The sequence below is a fragment of the Hippichthys cyanospilos genome, chromosome 13, assembly GCF_059441005.1.
Source record: "Hippichthys cyanospilos isolate Australia breed blue-spotted pipefish chromosome 13, RoL_Hcya_1.0, whole genome shotgun sequence".
Classification (NCBI taxonomy): Eukaryota; Metazoa; Chordata; class Actinopteri; order Syngnathiformes; family Syngnathidae; genus Hippichthys; species Hippichthys cyanospilos.
Window position 1 is genome coordinate 13,667,581 of NC_142381.1, and position 27,148 is coordinate 13,694,728.

Consider the following 27,148-nt stretch of genomic DNA (forward strand, 5'->3'; position numbering starts at 1 on the left):
ATCATCACTTTGTATCATTCCCTGGACTCAGGCATGTCTTGCCTTTTAGAGCTTTCTTGTTTCTTTTATTTGACAGTGTGCACTATGAAGTATAGTATTTCACTTAGCACCTTACAATATTTCACTTTATTTAACAATCGCTTGCAGCATGTAGGAGTTGACACATTTTTTTTTACAATTCGAGAATCGAGGTTTATGTTTTTTAGTTAGCGCCAGCTTTTGTTGTTGTTGTTGCTGCACAGTGACACCAAGTGGCAAAGATTTATAACTGCCACAGGAAACGTTCACAGTGTATTTCAAAATCAAGTCACTTTTTATTATACCATCTACGTATACTTCAATCCTCCTTCCAACATTCAGTCACACCCGCACGCACGCACACACACACACACGCACACACAGAAAACTTTATAATGGATTACCTTTGCTGGAGGTGTATTGGCTGATGTGCTGCTTTGCCTGCCAAATCAGATGAAAAACATTGATACAGATGCAAATTCACATTTTGCCGGAATTGAATAGCAGCAGTCTGAGTTATGACGATATATTTTTTAGATTTGTGCTGGGAGTCATGGCAAGGAACAGAAATTTGATACTGCTGTTTTGTTTTGTTGAGTCGTATTTTGTTAGCACTGAGGGATGTAAAAGACAAAAAGACATCTTAAGATGTAAATCCAGAAGATAGGTAGACACTTTAGTCATCCACAAGGGAAATTTGCTATGAAATAGAAGAAGCCCACAGTGGTACAATGCCTTTGCACACAAAATGAAATGTGAACAGTAACATTGGAGCAGCACAATTCTGCATTACTTTAAATCAGGTCATGCAAGTAAGTGCCTCCCACACAATATTTATTTGCACAATGCCCAGCAGTGCACTGCTGCTTTTCAGGGTACAGCCCGACATTAACAATTTACACTAATGTCTGCCATGGGGCTTATTACCAAACTCTACTGTTTTCACCTTTCTAGGTCAAAACAACAAAGACGTATGCATGTTTCATTTAGTGTGTAAAAGTCAAGGGGACACAATCAGTTTATTTAAATGGTAGTTGCCCTAAAGGGACAATTCTGTTTCAGACAATTAAACTATTTGAAATACCATAAATTGACCCTGCCTTTAATCCGCACGTGAAGTCCTAAGGTTTGAACCCCAAACCTCTGAATGTTAGGACCGAAAAACTAAGCAATTGATACAGATTTTTAAAGATTTTAATGTCAAAATCAAGAGCTACCAGTTTAATTTGCTTTGAGTCCGAAACTCCCATACTGTACTAGGCATTCAATACAGGAAGGCCAAAATGCAAATAGACTGAGTGTGAATCTGATATACTGTACTACTAAACACTTTTTCAGCTTGTCCTTTCATAATGAACAGAAATCGACTATAATTTACTTTAAACGAACAATTTAGTCATGCTAACTTATGCAATTGGTCAAGCACCCAAATAGTTTTCATAACAAATAATAAATAATGAACATACGTTTATTTATTTTAAATTTAGCAAAAGTCCTACCCTTCTGTGTATTATATATCAAAAAATAAATCTAAATAATCTCTTTAGCACACCATAAACGTCCACTTGTAAAGTTTTTTTTTTAATCTAAATTAACTATGCATAGGTTATTACTTACAATAATGTAAACACCAACAAAACGAATAATTGATTACACGGTTTGCACCAAGATTATATAATCTCTATTAGATCATATTGGGCACAAACAAATAACAAAACAAAAATAAATAACACATTTGCTCTCAGGAGTTTGTTAGCTAACGTTAGCAGTTATTTAGCAGTTAGCACAGGAAGCAATCAAGCTACCCTCTCTCACCTGCAGCTGCAACACGCAATAAGGCGCATGTTACGTGTGATCAGGAGACTTGAAAGCTGAAGATCAATTCATGTGTGCCAGTTTTCTTGGTTTAGACTCAGTATGGTTGCTTTCAAGGGCTTTTGTCATCGTTTCTCCCACCTGGCCAAGGTTATGGCACACAAGAAGATAAGAAGATCTGACAAGTGGCAAGCTGGAGTTACAGACATGGACAATGAAAAGGTAAGGCAATTATTACGCAAGTTTTCCGCCTTTAGAAACCTAAAGCAGCCCACTATGCCAAATATTCAAGGGATAGTTCACTTAGTTAGCCATTTTCAAAAGAACAATTAATAGGTTATTTTGTCCATAACCGATTTGATAACAATTATTTCATTGTGGCACTTGTCGACTATAATTGACATCACATGCTGAAGGCTCAGGTAACGACCAATCACAGCCCAGTTTGAGAATATCACATGACCAACAGGTGCACTATGATGGGTCGTTACCCGATCGCGGAATTTTATTTTTGCGTTTTTATATTAAACGCAATACACGCTCTATACCGGTACTATGCTCGACCAGAAATGTATTTTTGTGATTCGTTTGAATAAATTACACATTTTGCTCCTCCATCCACATTAGTTGTGTCCAAATATGAGTTATGAAGACATGGATTAATGCACAAATGAGTGCACTGAAACGACTCAACTGATACAGTGGATTGATAAAACGGACAAACAGGCCATTAAAAAAAATCAATTGCATCAATATTCCAACAGATGGCGACAAAGTAATTCATGGTTTTTGCCAGAAAACTAGCTAAGATTCTCAGGAAATGATATATTGGGGGAAAAATTACTTACTGTGACTTTGAGGAAGCTGCACAGTAGATAAAATAAAAGCTGTATTACATGACTAAGGTGCTGTATATTGAATGGGCGATAGGCCAAAATTTAAAAAAATCGCAATTTGTGGCCCATGTTCCATGATTGGCTTATAACTTGGTTAAATAAAGGATCCTTTCATGGAATTGCAGAAAATTTCAAGCATTATTTTGATATGTAATTCAACCAACTCTGGAATTAATTCTCCCTAATTAAAACATGCAAAAGTGTTCATACTGTCTAATGAGTACTTTTAGTTCAGTGATGAAACACATTTTATGCTTGCTTGCATTTTAAATGAATTAACATCAGGAAAATGTGGCTTCAATTATTTCCCAAGAGGAAAATACTTCCAACTAAAAAGTGGCAAGCTAATTAAAAATAATCAAGTTGATTTAATTGCTTCAAGGGGGCCGGCTGTTCATTAGGCGTACACTTTGCATTTTTTTGTCTGTTTCTCAAGATGTTGCTTGAGAACAGTGTGATTGTGATCATAGTAACATTACTTCCTCTTTTGTGGTCTGTTGCTATGGTAAGACTTCCAGGCAGGAAGTGACTAGGGAACCCAAGTGAAGAGCTTTTGGGTGTTTCGGTGGTGACCTTCATTGTGTCTTCAGAAAGCGGGGCGTCGTATTGTACTCGGACATCCAAGTGTGTTGTCTTGGTTACCATGGCAAAGAATTGTAATTCTCGAGGGATTCCTGTTGGCCACTTGGTGAGCTACAAGACTACAAATATATTTTTGGTTATTAGATACTTTCATACTAAAATGGTGAAGTATGGAGGTTTCCGGTTAAATGGTTAGATGTCATTAAAGAGACAAACAGTGCGTGTGCATAACATGCATTGAGGCATCTGTTAAACAGTTTCTATTGCAACTAAAAATGTACAGCAAGACACCACACAGGGCCGATTTGCCAACCTGTCATGTGTAGGCTGTGTGTGATCATGCCTGATGGTGTACTTTTGTAATGGGGGGGGGACCTGGATGTGTTCAGTTTTATTTTTAGAAATGGGCACCCAACATTTTTCATTTTGTGCAATGTGGCTGTTCCTGTCATTGGCAGTGTAGACTCTCTCTTTTCTTGTATGAAAAATTGTGCTCTTTTTGGCTCATCTTAAGTGTGCACTGATGCCTTCTATTAGTGGTTTGTTAGAAAGAACGAAAGAATGAAAAATGCTTTGCTGGACTCCTGTAAGAAACACTTTGAGATTTTCTGGAGTTATTTGTTGTCGCAGCTAAATGATGCTGTCACTGAGAACAAAGTAACTTTAGATGTGTTCTCAGCTGGAAGGCATCTCCAGCTCCAAAAGCTGAATGAGAGCCAACCATCAGTGTCACAACCATTTCCTGTGTGGCTCGTTTGTTACTACTGTAAATGAAACAAAAACGTCTAACAAGATTTTGCTCTTCTAAATGTGCTTGCCTTTTAAGTCATGTGCTAATACGGCAATTTAAGTTTATTGGTTGTATTTTTAGTGTGGGATTTCAGTTGAACGTTTTTTATATTGGAGCTTCTAAGGTCAAATGTAATCTGTTCCAGAACATTTGTTGTTGGTTACAATATATTTTGACAGTGATAGAGTTACTGCTTTGAACGATTGTCTGATAGTCTGCTTAACTTGTACTCAGAGACAAATTTTCAGTGAAGTGCCCAGTTTAACGCAACAGCTCAGATAGGGGTGGACACGTATTATCGTGTCATATTTGACCCCATCCACAAAAAATTCCCCTAGGTGTGGGAGTGTCCTGTGAGTGAGCACAAGCGAACCATGGCTACCCCTGTTATCTTAACAAAAATTGAGACACATCCATACATCCCGATACCGAGAGTACTTTTGATGCCCAAATATCTCCCCAAAATAAAAGTATTGTACAGATCATTTTAAAGAGACCTATTTAAACATTGTAGTTTACTCGAAAAAAAAGTCAATTTTATCTTCTTCAGAGTTGTCACTTCTAAACACAAAATTGTTCTAAGAGAGTGATCAATACTAGTATCGGTTGCCATTGCCAGTACCAATACCTTGAAACAAGGCCAAGTACAGGATCTGCATGACATGATACTAACATTTTATTGCTGAAAATGACTAAAATAAGTTTAAGTGAAAGTTATTGGTTAGTTCAAGAGATTGTTCTGTGGCCATGTTTTACAGTTTTACAGGTTTTTTTTTTTTTTTATCAACAAAGCATTTGCTTTCCCATTTCATTATGACATTAAGTGAACACTATTTTTGGACTAAAATATTATCTTGTACTTGTCTAATTTTGGGATTAAAATGCCCTTAAACTGCGAAATGTCTTTTCAAAAAGATTTTGTTTGCAAATTACAACTTACTTGCTGAAAAGCCTAAAAAAAAAAGCTTTAAACTGGAACCAGAAATTACACAAAACATTGGTTTTGTACCACCGACGTCCTTCCCTTTCTTAATCATCTTTCACTTTCTCTTAACAGAGCCTTGCCGTGTCAGACGGAGGTGAGCATGAAATTTCTGCTAATCGTACAGTGGAACAAGTCGATGCACGACACGTGAACATATCTGATTCAACCTCATTCTTTGTTGTGTTTATGCTGTCTCCTAAATGGGTGTGTGTTTTGGTGATTTGCGCAGAGTTGAATATGTCTGCACGAAGCAGTACTGGTAGCAGCTCCAGCCTGCCTGGGACTCCGGGCGGAGAGGCCTACCCGGCTAACAGTGTGCTCAGCTGGGCTGTCTCCTTTGAGAAGCTGCTGGAAGACCCCAGTGGCGTCAACTACTTCACAGTAGGATGCCACATACAAGCAAAATGATGTTATACTTTCTCCAGGTATGTGTGCACCTTCAGTAAGTAAATTGTCATGTGTGCACTTTCTGCAGGCTTTTCTGAAATCCGAGGTGAGTGCTGAGAATATATTATTCTGGCAAGCGTGTGAAAAGTTCAAGAAGATCCCAGCCACATCATTGGACGAGGTATGATTGCTTTCCCTCCCTTTTATGCTGATGCGATTGGATTGGTTGAACCAAATGAAAAAGCATGGTTTTAGTGTGGAAAAGACAAACCATTACAGTCAAACGCGATTTTGTCTTTTTGTTGTTGTTGTATTTGCAGCTGAAGGTCAGAGCTCACTCCATCTATGAAACATACTTGTCTGAAAATGCTCCATACTCCATCAACATCGATGACACGGCCAAGAAAGATGAAAAAGATTTGGAGCAACCCACTCCTGATATGTTTGAGAAGGCTCAAGCACAGGTCTGTTTAAATGATGAGTACCACCAGCCGTTTACAACGTTGGCAAAATCTTTATTTTCTTTTTGTGTGTGACAGATATTTAAATTGATGAAGATGGACAGCTACAGGCGCTTTGTGCGTTCTCCTCTCTACCAAAGCTGCACTTTGGCAAGTGTAGAAGGCAAACGTTTACCTCAGCTCTCTACAGAACCTTTTCGCGCGGTGTCCTGGGAGGATGTGGCCAATCGAAGCATCAACTTAAGTGAGAAAAAGGTAGCACCAGGCAGGGAAGGAAGATAAATAAAAAGTCAGTGAATTGGTTTGCAAAACGGATCCGGCATCTGACTTTTAATAGCCTTGTAATGAGGTCATTACTGTGTCAAACAGAGCATGAAGTCTGATGAAAGCACTTTTCCAGCTAGCAAGACCAACAAACAGCGACAGAAAAGAGGATCCTGGGGAGGTGCGATCTTATAGTTTTTATCTAAATTAGTTTTTGATGCGACTATTTTTCACTATATTTTCTTGTCTGATCTTAGATTCCTCCCACAGCAATATTTCACTGTATCACAGAGAGCATAAAGCGGTCAAGTCGAGCAGTAATGTGGAACTCGACTCCCTCCACAGGCCGACAGAGGTTAGTGCAGCTTTTTAAAAAATGATTCTTGCACTGACGCTTCTTGTTAAACGTTTTAAAATCTCTCATACCTCCATTTGATAACCACTGGTTTGAAGTGCTGAATAATTTAAAATAACTAGATCCAGTTATTTTCAGGAGGGAAAAAATGTCTTCGTACATGTTTCGTTTTTTGTTTTTTGTTTTTTAATTCACATTTAATAGCTCTTGGAAAAACACAAATCCGAGCTCAGCATGGGAAGGTGACATGACCAATTCCAGAAAACAGGAGCGCTGTTATTGGGCCTTGAGCACGTTTTCATTTTCAATTGACAGCAAGTGTGGAACAATGTGTTTTTAAAATAATTAATCGTACATGAAGAATATTTTAGTGGTTCAGTTAATTATAGATAAAAACTTTGTACTACTGAAAATGGCTAAATAATATTAGCTTCCCAAACTTCACTGAAGATAAGGCCCATACAATATTTTACATTAGGAAATGCTCAGCGCAAGAAATTTTCTAAAAGTATTTTGAAATAATGATCTTGTTACTTCCAAACTATTTGCTTGTTTTTTTTTTGTAATGAAATTTTAGCTCTTTGAGTCTTCAGCAAAAATTGTGGATGAACACACATGTAAATGACTTTAAGGATCCCTACAAATGAACAGAATTGCCCCGCATTCTTTAGAATGGCCAATCATGTCCTCGCTCGCCGGAGCAAGCTGGCGTCTCTGGAGCGCGCTGTGGTATGGAGGGCGGCTACTGCTGTGTCTACCTGCCTGATGGTAGTGCCTCTCTGGCGCCGACCCCTTATGGCCTGCCCATCAGAGATATGCTGGCTGGCCTATGTGAGAAAAGAGGCTTCGCACTGAAAGATGTCATCATCTACCTTCAAGGCAAGGACAAGGTGAGGATATGGCAGCTCATCCTTTTCCATGCTTCATTCATTTTTCAAATGAAGTCTGAATGACGGCATATTTGAGAGCCACTTTTTTTGTCCGTGTTCCCTTGCAGCCATTATCGCTGGACCAGGACTGCTCTGTACTGAGAGATCAGCAGGTTTCGCTTGAGCTTCGGGTGATGTTTGTGTGAGTCAATGTTCTTGACTCATTTCCGTGCGTTATATTTGGTCTTTCGCACCCCAGCAAGCTTACGCGCGCACACACACATACAACATCTTTGCTGTCACACTTGTAGAGGGAAAGTCCATGTTTTAACACTTGACACTGTCTTGGTAATGATTTCTGTTATGATTTGCAGCCAATATGAATTTAGACTTGTGGCAAATTCTTTAGTTTGACAAAGTTTGATATCCTGTTCTAGCTTTTGCTTTTTGATGAGATTGTTTGTGCGTTCCAGGCTTGAAAACGCATTTAGTGGAAAAACTGGTGGAATCATGGCAAAGTCTAGTAAGACACTGCAGGACGCCCTGTCCACTGTGTTACTGAAACATAATTTGAAGCCTCACGAGGCCCAGGTCACCATTGTGAGTATTTCAACTGTTTCTTCTTCGACACAGATTAGTGCATTTTGAAGACTAATAGCGCTCTTGCTAATATTAATACATTTGTGTGTTTGTTGCTGTTCTTAGTGCAGTCTTTTGCAGGACGTTTATTTGTAAAAAAAATGTGTGATAAAAATGGCATCATATCCCGAACATCTTTGTATTTAGCTTAGGGGTTGGCGACCTTTAATATTCAAAGAGTCTCTCATGGGGAGAAAACAATGGGAGCCACATCTCGACATCTGAAATGAGCATGCATTTAAAAATAAATAAAATCATAATAGTATATAGTAACCATTTTATTTGTGAAATTAAAGCAAACCCAAAAATGCCATCTCTTTTGTAATCATTTAAGGACTAGGGTCTATTACCGCATATAAGATCTATTTGCAAAATAATAGCCAATTAAACATTTTCAGTACCAGTCAAAAGTTTGAAGACAAATTCTCTCAAACGCGTTAACATCATAAAGCTGACTGAGAAAGTATCACAAGCTGTCATCTTGGCAAAAATTTGCTTGTTTTGAAGAATTCAAAACATGTCTTGGCTTGAATAGCATTTTAACATGGGTGTTGCTTCAAAGTCTGGATGATTCTTCTCCTCCAAAAATAAAATAACATTTTTAATTTGAAGGTGTCTCCAAACTTTTGACTGCTACTGACATCCCAAAACGTTTTATTTTAATGTTACATGAGTGCCATAACCTCCATATTTACAATTCTGCTTAGAAAACCCACAAACTACTGTTATTTTCAATTTATATCCCATACTTATTTTCCGGAGCCACCTGCATTGCAGATTCTTGACTTAGAGTAAATGTACTTAAATATCATACAGTTCAACTGAAACTATTGTCCATGTTGTTTTAGGCTGGCAGCGACGAGACTGTGACCATGAACACTACAGTGTTCAAACTGGCCAATAAGATGTTGCGGCTTGACAGAGCTGGAGGTATACGCGCAAGCTTGAATATTGTCCAAACACTTCATCCGTAATGATAGATATTACATGCTAGGCTTGCCTTCCACCCACTTCCTGTTCATTGACTTATTTCTTTAATGGATCCTTGAAAGTCTTTTCACCGTTCACTTTGCTGTCCTACTTTTTCTCCTGTGTTGCGGTCGATGTAGTCATCGTTCTCTTAGCCTGATATTCTTGTTAAGCGCGCCTTTCACCGCTTCCCTCTCCAATGTCCAAGTTCATTTGGTTTGTTGAATGCTATGCCATGTCTCGTTCACACCCCCACTTGCCTCCTGCTGATACACCAGAACCAACTTCACTTTCGATCAGCGACCCTCGCTTCAACTTCTCACACTTGCTGTGGGAAGATGTGTGTATATAGTGTATGGCTGTAGCACGAAAGGACACAATTAAAGGAATATCCTGCTCTATAGCCTTGTAAACGTTACCTCCAAATTCAAACACTAACTTGTAATAGAGAGCGTATCACTTTTCAACACAAATGTAGCACTACAAGCATTTTTGTTGTTTACAAAAGAAAGCCACCCAAAAGACTGTCATTATCTAAATGGCTGCTTTTTATGCCTGAGGCATTTTCTGTTATTAGTTCTTTTCTTTTGATCTTGGCTTCTTTCTAGGATGAAGTGATCATCTTATTTTCACACAAAAGACACTGAATTAAATTTTATGTTTGAGCAGGAAGAGACCAAAGCAGCACCACGAGAGCTAGTGGAGCTGCTGTTGCTACGCAGGTGAGACAATGTCCGATTAGTCAAAACCTGCAAGTCATTGATGCCCACACTTAAAGGAACAGTCCACCTAATTAGCCATTTTTAGGAGTAAAAGAAATGAGATGGTTTCAAAACATTTTTTTATTTTTTTTATTTACTTGGTCCAAAAAAATCTGTCAATAAAACATTTCCCTCTCCTCACTTTATTATTTTTACTTGGTCAAAATAATTCCGTCAACAAAACAAAGCATATTTAATTTTTCCAAGCAATACTTAAGTGAGCAATGCAAACGATTGAGCTTGATGTCATTATTTTACACACAATTTACTCTTCGTTTAAAAAAATAATAAATCCAAAAATACATCCATCATCTATATTCTATACATACAGTATAGTGCAAGATAAATGTTAAATATGATACCCATTCAACTAACACGAACACATATAACAAGAATGAATGCCATTAACTTCGTTAGTTGTGCCACTCAATGTGTTCTGTAAATAATAAAGGAAATCTTTTAAATAATATATTTATTGTTGACCAATACTAGCATTTGGCACTTGAATAATGAAAGTCAGCATATATTTGATACCTATGAAATGCCTTGAAAGGAAACTAACGGCATTTGTTCATTTTTAATAACCAACCAGCCAATGAACCTGCCTTTTTTTTTTCTGCCAAAAATCCGCATGGCCTCAAAAACAATCCATATCAGTTGAGCACAAGGAAAAAGCAATTTCTTAGCAATTCAATTTTTTTCTGAATTTTTATGTCTTAATATTTTTTTTTTCTAAATTTCCCCTCGCTGAACAAAATGATTATTTGATCTTAATGTTGGACAAAACTTTGTTTTAAACACAAAAAAAGGCAAGTAGGTCAGTTTAAGCAAATGTTCACATTCACACATGCTTAAATTCACAAATACGGAATCATGAATATGCAGAGGTTCACTGTAGTGCCTACAACAGCATGTCTTCAGAATGGCAGATGTGGGAGTACCTCATCCTTCAATAACTCAGATGCTGACTAAAAATAGTGATTTGGAATTGAAACTGTCGATATTGTCATCACAAAATGTATATCCTCTGTCTTGGAATCAGGCAGGATCAGGTGGTCCGGAGATCCGGTTATCCCCTCAGACTGACAAAGCAAAGACTCCACCAAAGCCCAGTAAGAACCCCGACATGGATGGTAGGACTCCTTAGCAGTAATGTAGGAAGGGAGAGGCAATTATAAGCAGGGGTGCACACCAGCTGTCATTCTGCACATTTTCTAAAGAAGATTGGCGCCTATTTCATTGGAGAAATGGGTATGTGGCATGCTGGTAACGGGCACATATACATTCTTCGCCAGGCTGCTAAAAGACACCCAGACAGATAAAAGAAAGTGCACCCCTGATTTATAACAGACTGTAATAATCATTTAGTGCAGTCACAGCGGATCACCTAATTTACTCCTAGTTGGCATAGATTTTTACACCCAATATCTTGTGCTGTTTCAGTAAATTCCAAGTTGTGCGTCATCTTAACATTAGGGCTCCTGGATATGCTGTCGAGAGCCCAGTGCTCCAGGGTCGATGACCAGCGAGGTCTTCTTACCAAAGAACAGTTGGAGGTTCCCCTGTTTCTGCAGCTGCCCCCCGACCAGGAAAAGGAGCCACAGTCCAAAGAGTCCAGCACTACTGCTTCTTCTACTGCACATCCACACAAGGTTACTGAGAACAAGCCACCCTCAAATGCAGCTGCATCTGAACCCAAAGATTTGCGTGAAACATCCGTATGAAAGATTGGGAGTGGGGGGGGGTGTAAAGTACATTCTCAACACTTAATGTGGTCACTTGATTTGTGTAGCACTTTTTAGTCTTTGAAAAATAAGCTCTCAGGCAGCATTGTGCTACCTCTTTGTCCAAAGCTAAAGTCTGATCACTTTAGGTAGAAGGAAAATGAAGGAATGAGGATGTATTTGACAAACACTACACTTCTTTAAAATGAGAGTGTTTTATGTGATATATTTTAAGTGAGCTAAAATGAAAGTACCTTGTCGAAATGCAACTGGGTCCAATTGTATTTGAATGAGATTACACGTCACAACATTTATTTGTCAGTCAGTGGTATCTAAAGTACGGCCGGGGGGCAATTTGCAGCCTGCCATTCACATTTTAGTGGCCTGCGGTATGTAGTAAAAATATATTGACATTTGATTTAAAAAAAAAAAAAAAAAAGAGAGAGTTTGGTGGTAGGCAATTAGAAATGTGAGAAATCCGATCCAAATTTGCCTCATCACATAGCAGTTTTTCTATGTTACATAGACTGTCTAATTGCTTGCTTGAGTTATTGAAGTTTTTTTTATTATGTGGCCCTCAGAGGTAAAAGTGTTAACACCCCTACTCACTCAATGCTTCGCTATTACTTTAGCGCTACGGGAATGCACACTTTGAAGAATATTGCATGTTTTAATTCAAGATGATACAGTGTTTTAGGTGGTTTAGTTTTGAAAGGACTAAATCCTTGTGCTTGCTTGGTTTTCCTAATGTTTGAATTTTTTTTTCCTTGTGTGTTTTGTTTGCTGTGATGGCACTTTGAAAAGTCCTGCTCTGCTGCCACCTCACACTTGTAATTCTCAGGATTATCATGATCACTTAGTGTTGTAATACAGGGAGTTAATAAGTAGATTTAACAGCTCAGGGGGAATATCCAAACAATTAAAACCTTGTTTAAATATGAACCCTACTCTCTTCTATTTTCATTTTGCATGTCACGTTTCATCTTTAAGCTGCAGGTTAAATTGAAGTGATGTTTTTGCTTGACACACATTTGTAGGTGTTATTTTATATGGCTGTGCAATCCATAATGCATTAACTGAAAATGAAACAACTTATGCATAGACTCATATATCACCTGGTAGGTAGAACCCCATATGCTTAACGTCTTAGACTAATAGACTGCAGCATAGAGCTTTTAACAATTTCAAGGGAAAGAATCCCATTAATCAATGTACTTTGTATATCTGTTTCCTGTTTGCCAAGATACGTACATTAGCAGACAGAATCGTGTTTGGCATACCAGGTGTCTGGCATTCTCTCTCTTCCTCTCTCCCCTCTTCTGTCTGTGTGTGCGTGTCTCCATCCAATCCATCTATCCATGCATGAATGGTGCGTCGGTGGAGCTCTGAATGGGCACAGGGAGAGGCGTGCGTGTGCTCACACAGACTCCATAGCAGCAGTGACACTAAGAGCATCTCCTCGGCTGGACGTCTGCACCGCGAAGAGGACGAAACGCAGGTGAGTACGTGATTTCTGTTCGTCTACTGTGTTTTTTTTTTCTTAGTTTAACATGTACTATAAAAATGCTTCCTGTGTGTAGTTAGGATCTAGCTCTTATTCCTAATTGAGCTTAATTCCATGCTGTAGCATTGCATTTTAGGGAGGAGAACCACCATTTTTAAACATCCAAGTACTTAATTTTCCCTTTAAGTCCGACAGAACAATACACAAGGGTGAGGGGGGCAGGATAAATGATTGTATAAAATGAACGCACTCTACTTGAGCATGTATGTGCAGAAGAGCAATCCCCTCCCAAAGGATTGGATATGTGTGACAAATATGATAAAACAAGGTACATGATATCCTCCTCCTTGACATTTCCATTTGAAGTGTTTTCCTTCCTCCCCCCAACTGTGGGTTCTTTCCACATGATCACCTTGGTGGCATCTCACCCTCTGCATTAGGAGTGAAGCTACATAATGGCCAATGGTTGCCATTGCCACCCCAAGTCACTTAAATGAAAATTTGATATGTGTTTTGTTTTTTTTCTACTCTGCCACAATTTATTTGAACTGTATTAAAATGTATACAATAAAATTGTTATTTCCCTGTACATGGCATGTATACACAATCCTTGGTCACACCTCAGTGAGATGCTGTCACCCTGTCCACCCCACAGAAAAAATCCTGACGACACCCCTGCTGTACTTGCGTACATGCCTGACAACACTTCTTAAAGATGCAAGTAGTATTTGCCATTGCTGTGAAAATTTGTCTGGGGGAGCCCAGGAAAAGATGGACACTGCTTCGTCTATTTCTCCTTTTCCACACAATTTGTAACGGCCTTTTTTTTTTTTTTTGGAAATACTCCTAACCCACCAATCATTGGATGACTGTGTCCAGTTCCACTCTTTTGATACTATACCTCTGTGTTCAAAACTAACTCTGATACATGGGTGCCAAGCTGTAAAAATAACAAGTACTTTCCTATTAGCCATTTCATCGGCAGTAACACTTTTGGATACAGTACAGCGGTACATTCAGTGCATGAAACGTCTACACACCCCCTGTACAAATACCAGTTTTTGTGAAAAACATGGATGAGCAAGCACCGATGCCAAGTATATATCAGGCAGATACCTGGCCAGTCAATGCTAATATTGGCAGCTTATTTATTTATTTTTATATTCTGTAGCTGTATTAGAATTGTGAACCCAGCATTCAGTAGGATATTCAATTTCCTTATTTTAGAAACCCAGTTTCTGACCCCATGCTAGAATGGTTTGACCCAACTTGTAACGTGCCACCTCTCGTTACCTGTCAAGTTAATTATTTGATTTTGTGAACGCATCCCGACTGTAATCCAAAAGAGGATGCTTTATCTTTAATATTTTTTGTGGACACATATTTCTTTCTTTCTTTTTGAGAACAGGTCTGACACTTTGTTGATTATTTTTTAGTGGACAGATTAAGAATGAAATTATTTTATTATGTTGATAACCGCTCTCTTTTATGATCCAAAAGAGGACAATTTATGTTGATTATTGTCTAATACAAATTAATTTATAGGTTCTAAAGTTTAATAAATCAAACACCGATTTATTTGGATGGAATATAGGTCATGCTGGTCCAAAAGGTTTTGTAGTGATTTTTTTGGGGGGGGGCTTATCTCTCTCTCTCTCTCTCTCTCTCTATCTATCTATCTATCTATCTCTATCTATCTCTCTATCTATCTATCTATCTATCTCTATCTATCTCTCTATCTCTAGCTATCTCTATCTCTCTCTATCTATCTCTATCTATATCAGGGTTGTATAGACTTTTTATAGCTACTGTAATTCTTGACCACTACCACCTTTCTTTCTTAGGTGTTTGCCATGCAAGGCAAAGTAATACTTGAAGCTTCAAGCCCTCCGCTTTTTGCTGTCAGCTGCAGCACAGTCTTGCCTCTGAAGGACTGACTCCACATTTTACTACTAATGCACTGTTACATATTTCCCATCTGCTACTCCGCCTCCTATTGCTGTATTGTGAGTCCAAAAGGGATGATGGGTGGGAGAAACGTATGCAAAAGACTGTGAGGCAACATTTTGTGTTTGTCCAGCCTTGCAGAAAGACTCCCGCTTTAGCTTTTAAGGCTCCAATCTGTTGCTTTTGTCATAGCGCACGCCATTGTATACGAGCACGGACGTATTCGTGCATGCAAATAGCACGAGGCTGCATCTCTTCGGCCACGCAAGAGTTTTCATCCCACTTAAGGATCCACGCGGTGGGAGTGACCTGCTGAGACAAGTGGGACTATCTTGCCGATCCTGCTGAGATCCTCCTCGTTCCATAGCGTACATTCCATTCTAAGTGCACAGCCTTGAGTGTGCCAAGTGAAGCAGCTCGGTGTGGCTATAATTGCTTTGATGTAAAGTATAAGAGCTGTGGGGAGCCTCCCCACTGGGTCGTTTCAGTGACTTCAATGGGCTACAGACACATCCACCTGGAATCATCCAATTGATTTCCTGGTAATGTGAATGTGACGCTTTTCCCTGATATCACCGGTCACAATGGATGAGCGATTGTTGAACAGCGGCTATTTATTCTTCCACTTGGAGACAGTGGCGGAGCCAGACTTTCATCCTTGGGGGTGGTCATGGGGGGCACGGTGGTGCCAAGACTATTTCAGGAATTTGGAGTTACACTCAGCAATCAACACCTGTTTTCATATTGAATAAAACTTGTACATTCATACACAACTTCTATATTCAATTACGCGCTTTTATTTAACCCCTCTGCAGTATTTTGGCCATTTTGGGGTCATTTTCTTCCACATATTTCTCACAGTATTTTAGCCAAGAGAAGGCACACTCATTGTAGTGTTGGCCATGTTGAACTTTGACATTTCAACATTTGGGTGAAATTTCAGCTCCCTAGTGTCTTCTTTCAATGATTTCCCTTTGATATGAAATACTATTGATGTAAATATCAAAGGATCGGGCAAAATATCACACAATTATTAAACATACGTCAATAAATAAAAACTACCTTTTTTTTTCTCTCCTAATAAATGGTTGTTCAGCCAGACACGTTTTACACTCACACCTAGGTTCCTGCATTCATAAATTAAATCGTTTTTGGTTTTCTATGTTATCAAACCCAGAAATATTAGACCTATTGTTTTGGCCTAAGTCTTTGACCCAACCTACATTTGAACATTTTCTGTTTTTTACTGAAATGCAATATAACACAATAACATCTGTTTGAAAGACATTCTGTTCCAAATCTGTACAATACTTTTGCTATTGATAGATACCAAGTAAATGCTGGTGCCTTTATCACAGATGACCCATACTTTTAGCGTCATGAAATATTATGGTGTTTTGTATCAGTTCTACAAGTTCATCAATTAGCATGAATTAAAGAAAAAAAGGATGAAACTGAGGTAGACATGGAGATTGGAATCAAAGCAGGAAACTGAAATGTAAAAACAATAAGATGGGCAATAGAATAGTTTTTAACAATATGAGAAATACAAATGATTGTAGCTATAGCAAGTATGTCCCATTTCATGTCCCACAATACTAACTCTTTTGTATTTCACACATTTTTTTTGTATCCTGCTAAGGGTTGCAAGATTTCTCATTGAATATTCATTTATTTGAAAATAATGTAAAACGTATTTTAATCTTACTTTTAAGATGGCGTCACTTACAAATGTCAAGAAAAATACACCACTGGTGATGTTAAATTTATTAGCTTACACGTTGCAGAAGAAAACTTCTCTAAACTGGTACATGACGTTTTTACCAGTAGAGGGTACTAATGCGCAACTACATATAATTTATGCACATGCAAAGAATCGTCTGACGCTCGTTGTGCAGTTTCCCTGACATGTCATTTATCTTTAGTGGCACCTGGGGGGTCCAAACAGATTTCACTGGTAGATTGTTGATTGCTCGAGTGATGAAACTTAAGTCTTGACTCATGGGTATCTGTTAGGCTCTATTAAATACAATTGTAAATTCTGTCCAGAGGCAGTTTTCCTACTGAGGTCATCCTCACTGAAGTTAGCCATGGAGCAGAAAACAAATGAGGTAAATTATTTGTAATTTCTTTAATTATTTTATATTAATCTTATTAATTAGTGCCGCATTTTCACATTTTCATAACCCACAGGACATTATGCTCACATAATCTTGAATCTAAAATGGGGCATCAATGCCATCTACTGGTGACTGTGCATTGATAAAGTTCTTTCCAAGATTGAAATTTACATTGGCGTAGCATCATGCGCCTCATCCCTTCTTTCTTGAAAAACATAAAGTAGACTTGTCAACGTCATTGAATGATTACTACTTAAGACGAGATTTCTGATGTTTCGCTTTTATCTCCAGTGCTCCACCAGCACATCTCCTCAAAAACACATGAAGAACCGTTCCAAGTCCATAGAGGAGACGCAACACTCCAAAAGGGTAAGAACGGTGTATGTGTCCAAGTATGACAATATGATAATAATAATGTAACCATGTCTTTCTTTATAGGCCATTTCCTCACAGAAATCTCTCCCAGGAAGACCAGAACTAGGCAGAGTGAAGGTGAAATACTTTTCTGTGTGTGTGTGTGTGTGTTTTATTGCAACATGTCATTTTACAAAATACTGTACACCTTTCTGTCTTGCAGGAATGCCTCGAAGGTTCAGAGACGCCCTCGTCCTCCACCGAGGAATTAAAGGGATGAACTAATAGTGCAATAAATCTTGTCAAATATAAACCTACCATACCATCTGAATACACGAAACACATAACAAATGACAAAATTGTAACGAAAAGCAAGCGGTGTTAAAAAAAAGGTGACATGATGGATATTGTAACCCGCCATGACTACAAACTTGTAGATGCACCTTAAGATATTGCATGTAAAGAAACATGTTTTTGTCCTGTTCTCTTGTACACGGGGGACCGACTGGTACTTTTTTTTTTTTTTTAGGCCAATTACCATTCTGATAGTTTGCCAAATAAAGTTCTGATAAATGATTAATTGGCCAATTGATTAATAAAATAATGAATAAAACGTTTTTTTGGATGTCCCATAACGCAACAATAAAGATGAAGGCAATTCTTTGTCCTTAACTTTACAATTGAAAGGTTCGAAATGGTGGAAATAGCGAGATATTTGTTATCTTTGTCTCATGTTGTAATGTGAACATTGGGTTAAATAAAAAGAAAAAAATTGTAAAAGCCGTCATCTGATTTTCTTCCTCATTTCAAGAGGTCATATTAGTTGATTTAATCAGTCAGGTCCTAATTGCAGACTGCAAAATATGACTTGACAAGACAAAGATATTTTATTGGGTATAGCCTATGAGCGGCCTTGAAGCGTTTTTTTTTTTTTAACACCAAGAAGAGCTGGTCATCTTTCAGTAAAGATTTTTGAGTGCATTAGCCAATCCAAAAAAGTTTCAACCACTATATTTAGTTTGCATCAGCTGGCCTCCTGTCAGCAGAGGGTGTAATTATGAAACATTGTAACTGCTAATGTATCAAATTGTGGGTGGAAGGCATTGGTTCTCTTTTATCTGCTGCGCCGATTTTGTAAAAGTACATCCGCTTAATTTCATGCAACCCTCATTGTGAGTGCAGTACAAAACGACGCGATAATATTAATGCCACGCTCAGTGCTATTCAAACAGCTTTTTAAAAATTCAGATCATATAATGGCCCTCATTGCGGTAGGTCAAGGTTTTGTCAAAATTTAATAAAACGGACCACGACAGGAGTGTAATGATGTTAGTTAGGCATGTTCATTACCATGGCAACCGAATTATCCTGCCCAGTTTGATTTAAATTGAACCAGGATGGGATTATTCATTCAGTTTCTAAATGTTAAAAAAATGACCTGATAGGACTGTGATTAATTAACTAATAATAATAAAGTACAACAAGATATTAGTCGACTCTTTAGACAGAATTCCGGAGGCATCCAGGAACACAATAAAGCTCCAAAATTCATCTGTAAGGGAAGACTTTCACCAACACAGCACTATCTTCAGCTTCAGTTTAGCTGTGCACAGACCTTTTGTCTCTCAGAGTCCCAGCTCTCATCACTGCTTGAAAAACAATTTGTCTAAAGGAGGTGGGAGTTATTAAATTGAATTTCTCTGAGGTCCACATGTTAAGCTTACAGTATTATTTTTTGTAGCACTGCTGATTTGACAAAACTGGACAAACTGTTAGTAATCAGCCTGTTCTACATGGAACATCACTGCAATCTCGTGGGCTCTATTACTGCAGTTCATGTTTGCAGTTTTCGAAAAGAATATAACAGCATAGAAGAGCATTTTTATTTATTCACGCACTGTGACTTGGCAATGACATTCTTTCCATGGATCCTTCCAATCCATAATAATAATAATGTTTTTATATTAAGTCAACTCATCATTGCAGAGTGGTGGACTAGTACTTAACACGTTTGCCTCACCGTTTTGATTCAAATCTCAATTCCTCCCTTGTATGGACTTTGCATGTTCTCGCCTGTTTCTTCCTCCCACATTCCAAAAACATGCAAGACTCAAAACGCTTCATATGTGTGAATAAATGAAAGTGTCACTGCCGGTGTGATTGGCTGTCGACCAGGGCCAAGATGTGCCCAGATTCTTCCATAATAAAAATAACTACAAAATATCAGTACCAACATTCACCACTAGATAGCAGGCTTCTACTATAAAACGTAGCACAGCACCAGGGACATTATTTGATATATTATCATCAACCACTACAGTTGTATTCAATTCTCGTCATCCCTTTAAGAAATTCCGGCAAAATAAACAAACTGTGGGGACAACGCATGCTTTAACAATGATGGGAATCATTATTCAAGACTACTACTAATACGTACTCATTGCGCAACTCCTTTCGGTCGATGCACCTTTGCCACCAGGGGGCAGTATGACACGTACATACAGGCTAACATGAAAGCAAAATACATTAGAAGCTTCCCGTAACTTTGTTGCAAATGACATTCTCTCGAGAATAAGGAAACATGCCTGTGAGTATAGTGATATGCTGTATATATTTGCCATATTTGTTCAAATATAAATTGTTTTAGGTCTGGCTAACTTGAGCTACTGCAACATAGCATCGTTAGCATTTTGGGCATTTTCTTGGCATTATGCTAGCTCATACAGTACTCAACTTTGACCGGAAGTGTCAAACCTTTTGCAGTGTGTGATCTCATTTTTTGCACTAAGGTGCCATAAATATATAATATGGTATAAAAGTTAAACATTTTTAACGGCTTAATACAGATGTATTTTACTGGGCTTCCAAGCAAAATACAACTAGACTGTGCTTAAAGCAACACAAAACTTTTTTGTATTCATCCAATATTCTCATAACTCCTCTAATAAAACATCAACTTGTTACTAGTTAAATTGTACCTTTTGTCAAGGCATGAGGGTGTTTGCTTTTGCTCCGATTAAGTAATTTTGAGGAGGGTGGTAGGAACCCAGCCACACAAAAAACTACAAATGCACTGACGGCTATATGACAAACATCATTTCCCCCTTTCCCTGTTCATTACAAAAACGGTAATTTGATTAAAATGGTCATGTTTCATGACTGTTGTCATGGCAAAAGCTGCATAAACAACAGAATAAATGTTTTGTCTGAGCAGATAAAAAGAAACAAAAAGGAAGCTACCTGGATAAAAGGACCGTCAAGGATCAACATAGGCCCAGGGTTTCACTCACTGGCGTGAGCTCAAAGATGAGGATTGACCGACATTGCCTTGGTTCTATTCCGGGTGGACTAGTAAGTCATGTTCAATGCTCAAATCAATGTGTTCAGGTTAGCAATTGGAAATTTGCATGGGAGAAATAAATAGCCATCTTTCATCCTCATTGTTCACAGTTCCACATTGACACAACCAGCCAATCAATAAACTCAAAAATATAATATTGTTCAGACAAAATTAGATTAATTACCTCATGAATACTCATCTCTCACATATCCACCGGAAACAAAAATGTCATTCATTTCAAATTCAGTCAACGTTAAGATCAGGATTTTATGATGCGATGCTCTGGTCCTCATGGGACATTTTGTCTTCCTTCAGGCAAAACACCACCTTTTTGTCCATGTGGCCCTGACATGAACAAAAAGTGAAAGTTTTGAAGTTGTGCTTTTGCAAATTTAAAAATAAGTAATTTGTAAAGTTGAGGTTTCGCTGTATATAACTTCCAGAGTCATTACTGCTATCTGAAGGAAACCATAACTGAATATGACACCTGTCTTCAAAAGTGAACAATCTCATTCTCCAAGCGGAGCGAGAGACATTTGTGCCTGTAACGAAGTCCCCTTTTGACTATTTTGTGCGCTAAATCAGAAGCGGCGCCCATTTGAGGGGACGTTGACAAGCAATCCGTCTTATTAGGTACCTGCAGGAAAATGAATTCTCACAAGAAACTTATGAGTAAGAGAAAGAGAGGCAGATACTTTTGACGGTTCGTAGATGAGCACAGGTATCTCGGATGATATCGCCCACCTTAAAAGGTGCGGCGTTGTGTGGCTCAGCCTCAGTGTATGCTGCCAGTGCCTGCATGCAGCCTCCGCCAGGATGCCACATAGGGTGATAATGATGCCGCTGACTGTAATTACAGTAATTCCGGCTGCTGTAGTGATTCAAATCACTTGCATCCTCTTTGCTTTTGAGAGAAGCGTCCGCGCCCCCTCCTCAGCCGGGGTCCCCGAAATACAGTGAAGTGGCAGACATGAAAAGGCGCAGAAACGGCTCTTGTTTTTCAATCGCCAGCCTTTGAATGGAGTCGCTGCGCGGCAGAGGGTGGAGAGAGTCCCTGAAAGAAGTGACTAGCCTGCTGCAGCTGCAGGAAACGGCTTATAAGAGAAGACATTAAAAGGCCACTGATGTTTCCTGATTGAATCTGACTGGGTGTTTATTGGTGGAGAGGCTCGGTGGTGCCTGGCGGTGTATGTCATTTAAGAGCAGGAACCAACGTGGGCTGTTTTTGTCCTCGTCTAATTCATAGCGCGCTTCTTGAAGGCTGATCAACACATTCATTTACAGCTACATGTGCTCTTTTGTAACATCCTGCTTTTTTTCTCCAGCGCGCTCCTGCATTTTGTCCTGCAGAGAGCATGGCGTCCTCTCAACCAGGCGATCTTAAAACTTTTCCATTCTGGGGAAAAATGTCTCCAAGGACCCCTCATCAATTTGAGACTGTCTAAGTAAGGTAAATGTGTAATCAGAAAGAGTACATTTTTGTTCCAACTGGAATGCATTCAATGCCATTTAACATGAAAAATCAACAGCTACATTTATTTTAAGGGAGGAGCAATTAATAAGTTGCATGCAAAGATGCAGACAAGTGCAACAGTTACACTTTGAGCTATGATTTATTAATCAAATAAACAAATATAGTCAGCCCTCAACATATTGTGGTTTAGTTTTTGATATGTCTGGTTTTTAAATTATGCAAAATACGTCTGCAAGTAGCGTTTATTACGATAATCAATTAATTGGTTTGAAAAACAGTTTTAATTTCCATTAGGGCCTGACTGATTAACTGGCCTGCTAATTAAATCACCTAATTATGTTGCTTCAAACTTTGACCAACAATACCAATAATTGGCCAAGGGGGCGGATATTTGCAGATTATTCCAACATTTTACTTTTTGTGCTCTTATCATTTATAGCTCTTATATACAAGTATTATCTGTGTCATTATTTATTACACATGAATCTATACCATAACCTTGCATCCTTAAATGTATTTATCATGAAATTTTTTGGTTGATGATGCAGGCCTGTCTTTCAAAACAAAGCAAATCTTTTTACAAGCAATGCTTAGATGTGAAATACACGGATGTTATGGAAAGATTTGAGCTGAATTTCACTACTTTACACACAAACTAAATTAAAAAATTGTTTAAAGTAAATATATCTTGCACCATAAATTAAGCATACATATGTTTACTATGACACTTAATCAACTTTTCAACTTATAGTAACACAAATATAGTACAAGAATGAATATCATTTCATTAATTGTGCCACCAATTTCTGTGACCTGAAGTTATTTTATTTATTTTAAACAACTGAAGTTGAAATCAATTTTGTGTAACAATCTCAGAATTTTTGGTGGCGTAGGCAAGGTTGACTGCAATGATGGGATCCAATTATCGTTCGATGGGGTTGTCTCAGGAAATACAGTACAAATACAGCTCACTCCTCCGGCATCAACACTACCACTGCCCTCACTGACAGCTGTGAGGGCAACAAAACATACACCAGAATCCAATGGAGGCCTGCCACTGGTTGGTCATTATGCCCAGAGGGTCCTTGGGCATAAAAATGTGCTCACCTTTGTATGAGTATATCTCAAAATGTGATCCCCCTTGAAGCATAGTCTTAAACTTCCAAGTACTCCACATTTAATAGGATACATGTTTATTCATTCATTTTCGACGTTAAAAAGTAAGAAATGTTTTTTCTATGATTAATTTGAAAACTAAATTATTTTTCATTTACAAGTTTTACCTTCGAAAAATACGTTTTGCCATCACATATACTCAGGGCTGAAACAGCAACCAATCACGGGTCAGTTGAGCAAAGCCCAAAAAGCAGGTTCAGTTATTTACTTAGCAAATTAATCATATATCATTATTATTATTATTATTATTTTTTTTTACAGCGGAAAATTGCTAAAAATGTTCAGTATCCCTTTAATGTTTTGGCATTGTTGATAAAATGTCAAATAACTATAAAAAATTACCTTGTTTCCTCAAATAGCAGTCAACCCTCAAATGCCGTATTTAGTTGCTGCGTTCTCGTCATTCACATCAGTAAATACATGCCTCTTGAATCGACCTACTATTCAGAATAATAACATCACTGTAATTACCGCAGCCCAAAGAACCTTTTGTTCGCTCACAAGTATGTACTTTAATTACTGAGGCAATTAGCTATGTACTGGTAGTTAAAATAGCAGCACAGGATCTACTTGAACTGTTTCTTCAATTGTTTGTCACGAGGATTTTTACAGCAAAACTGGTGATTGTCATTGTGTGAATTCTTCATGCATTTGTAATTCACCCCAAAATTATTATTATTATATCCTACCATACTTTGTCTTTCTATTTCTTTTATTTTACATTTGACATTTTTAGACCTATTCACACCATTACAAATTCAATGTTCAAATTTACGCTATCCAGGCCATCGTTTTTCTCATCCTCAACTTTCACAGTTTTGCCACAATTTTTCATTTTTCACATCAAAAATCCCCATTCATTCCCAACGGGGAATTGTAAAATTACTTTTAACATTTCACAACAACCACGTGCTCGCGTTGGTTCTCTCCGGGCACTTCAGCGTCCTCCCACATTCCAAAAACATGCATGGAAGGTGCATTGGACAATCTAAATTGTCTTTAGGTTTCTGATTGGGGGTGTGAATAGTTGTTTGTCCCTGTGTGCCCCGTAATTGGCTGGCAACCAGTTCATGTTGTCCCCCATCTATTGCCCAAAGAAAGCTGGGATAGGCTCCAGCAAGCCAGCACCCTTGGTGAGGATAAGCGGCTATAGAAAATGGATGAATGGATGGATAAATATAAAATATGTAAATACTAAATATGTACGTAAAATGCCCATTTCTGTTATTTAGACAGCTTGAAGGTTTGAAAATCGCTGCATTTTGATGTTGCTGAAGGGTCAGGGGTCACACAGGCCACAGACTGTTTGGATAAGTTGTCTTTGGCATCGATAAACGTCCACTAGCTCTCTGCTGTGATGCTGAAAATCAAGAAGTTCCGCTCCAAGATCACGCTCTGCCTACCAGTTAGCAGGGGGTAAGTTTTGCCCTGCCTTCCCCCTCAGTGTGTTCACAGTGACTCCGGAAGCCTATGTTTGATAAACGAGCTAGTCATACCCGCCTAATGTGTATTTAATCATTTAAGCTTCAGACCGTTACAGGTTTTAGGGGAAATGTGGATTCTTTTCACTGAGCGAGTCTGTCATGTGTGCAGGCGGGAATTTCCCAAGCATTTTCGAGCTCTTTAGCTAGGGGTGGGTGTCTTAATAAACAAGAAACTCTCAGGCTCAGGCAGTGTCGGTGGGTTAAACTTTCAGGTTAATATCGCCTTGACAAAAATAGTTCATGATTATTATTCGAGAAGAGCTGTTTCTGTCATTCAGGAAACTCTTTTCTGTAATCCTGGTCCACTTCATTAGTTTTTCCCACAGGAAATAATTGAAGGTCAAACTGTTGCCATCATAAAGCATTCGTTAACTGCAGGCACCGTTTTCATACTGTCATACACATGTAAACAGAAGTTATGTGCTCTTTATGGTCATATTTAAAACACTAATGGCCTTGCCAAATGGGGTGAATTGCTAAGAAGCTCATTTTGCATTTAGTTAGAAGAATATGCCCAACTAGATTTATTTAGCACACACAATGTGATTTATCAAACCTAATGTAACCCTATGTGTCCTTTCAGCTTTGTGAATTATTATTGCTCTGGCCCAAGCAATAGGAATTTTTATAGGGATGATAATGATTTTTGGCAGAAAACAATACAATTACTGATGATTAGGTCCATTCATTTTTAAATGATAATGAATAAAACAGCATGTGGTTCCTCCCAATGCATTTCAATAGGTGTCAGTTTTATGCAAATTTTCACTATTCATGGGTTGTAGCGAATATAGCCTATTTTCTGCGAATAGCAGGGGTTGACAGGAAATTGATGGTTAATTTGAAATAAAAAATGAAATTCTTAGGACAATTCTTGTAATATATGTTTGTGTTAGTTAAATGGGTGTCATACCCAACACGACTATGCTCAAATTAAATTGCATGATGTATTTTATGATTAGTTTTGGGGGGGAACAAACTGTGATGGTAGGTTTTGTGTTAAGAACCGACATCCAGTTTTTGTGGTTCATATTTAGTTGTTTCATTTTTTTTATCCAATGTTTCAGAATTTAAACAAAACTGTGACACATGCTTTTTGATGGACAGTAGGATTTATCGTGTGACTGGCTCTGAATTAACTGCCCCTGAGCTTTTTCTGCTTTGGTTGAGAGCTTTTAAAAAAGTGATTTTTGAGTTTCCCTTCAGTTGAATTTTTATTAAGGCAGACTCTGTAGTCACTGTGTTGAAGTGATGTCATGCAAGCTCATCAGCCAGAAACCTTTGCCACTGCTCGCCCACTGCTGACAGTCACCTCTCCATTAGAACTCATGGTGTGCTGTGAAATGTGACAGGGCACAGGTCTCCATGACTAATGCATAGACCCCCGCGCAGAAAAACCATTTTGAGTATTTTATATGCAATGAGAAGCAGACACGGGTGAAACTTATAAGGGTGTTTATGACTGAGACAGAAAGACCTTTGCTTGCTCTCTCCTCACGGTGTTAGAGGTCAGGTCACACACAAGAGTTCTAGTGAAGAAGCAGAAAAGTCAGCAGGTAAGGAGAGTTATGAAAGCAAAAAACGAAATATCATTAGCTGTAGTCTTTCTGACCCAGTGGTGCCCGCATCGTTTACTGCTTATATGTGACTCAGACAGCTTTGTGCAATAAATGTTGAAATAAGGCAAACATCAGTTGAGGAACTGTGGCTGTCCCCATTTGGATGGAGCAAACCTGGATCCTATTCTCTGAGACATTGAGTAGGAGGAACAATTAATAATGGTCGCCAATCATTCACAACAACTTGTTATTCTCATTTTTGCATAGTTCGCCAATCATTCACACAACTTGTTATTCTCATTTTTGCATAGTAAGTGGTAATTCCACCTGAGACCCAATCTGTTCCTTTGTGTCTACTGTTGTGTCCGTTTTGTCTCAGCAAAACAGCAAGGTTAATTGCGTCCCACCCTAACACACGAGGCATGATTGAAAAGGCCAGGATGTCGTCTACCGAGTTTGGAAGGGTAGCTTGAATGAGTCGAAAAGTAATTGATCCAAAAACAAATGTCCACTACAGTGGGAACAAGTGAATAGGCTATAAATGAAACACAACTACGTGATTTATAAGAAATCCAGCATAATTCAAGAGAATCGTTGGTTTTAGTAGAAACATTATACACTAGGCACAAGGAGTCAGTATGTTCTCTCTGCCTTCATTTGATGACTAAATTACTC

The 27,148-nt window shown here is 38.4% G+C and overlaps 2 protein-coding genes across 9 annotated transcripts in view; both read left to right on the top strand.

The window, feature by feature from the left end:
* Nucleotides 1-1,935: 1,935 nt before the first annotated feature.
* Nucleotides 1,936-17,956, top strand: rgs14b (regulator of G protein signaling 14b). Of its 3 annotated transcripts, none has more exons than XM_088432130.1 (19): nucleotides 1,936-2,055; nucleotides 5,159-5,180; nucleotides 5,316-5,467; nucleotides 5,562-5,654; nucleotides 5,794-5,937; nucleotides 6,013-6,189; nucleotides 6,304-6,379; nucleotides 6,456-6,553; nucleotides 7,225-7,443; nucleotides 7,551-7,624; nucleotides 7,896-8,022; nucleotides 8,910-8,991; nucleotides 9,700-9,752; nucleotides 10,834-10,924; nucleotides 11,268-13,013; nucleotides 17,016-17,077; nucleotides 17,378-17,455; nucleotides 17,525-17,578; nucleotides 17,664-17,956. In XM_088432130.1, exons 1-15 carry the CDS (start codon nucleotides 1,936-1,938, stop codon nucleotides 11,513-11,515), a joined length of 1,776 nt encoding a protein of 591 aa, XP_088288256.1. In that variant the 3' UTR covers nucleotides 11,516-13,013; nucleotides 17,016-17,077; nucleotides 17,378-17,455; nucleotides 17,525-17,578; nucleotides 17,664-17,956. The 3 variants fall into 3 exon arrangements, with proteins under 3 accessions (XP_088288256.1, XP_088288253.1, XP_088288254.1); XM_088432127.1 differs by lacking the exon at nucleotides 1,936-2,055 and adding an exon at nucleotides 3,336-3,417; XM_088432128.1 differs by lacking the exon at nucleotides 1,936-2,055 and adding an exon at nucleotides 3,336-3,417 and having other exon boundaries at nucleotides 10,834-10,903.
* A 1,975-nt stretch (nucleotides 17,957-19,931) lies between these two features.
* simc1 (SUMO interacting motifs containing 1) overlaps nucleotides 19,932-27,148 on the top strand; it is a 58,476-nt gene continuing 51,259 nt past the window's right edge. For 2 of the 6 annotated variants that reach the window (XM_088431562.1, XM_088431565.1), the window contains exons 1-2: nucleotides 19,932-20,027; nucleotides 20,655-22,225. Coding sequence is in view for 1 of the 6 variants with exons in the window: in XM_088431559.1 (XP_088287685.1) it covers nucleotides 20,022-20,027 (6 nt within the window). In the remaining 5 variants the exon portion in view is untranslated. Of the gene's footprint in view, nucleotides 20,028-20,654; nucleotides 22,231-27,148 lie in introns of all 6 variants that reach the window. The other 4 variants (XM_088431561.1, XM_088431560.1, XM_088431564.1 and 1 more) reach the window with 4 other exon arrangements.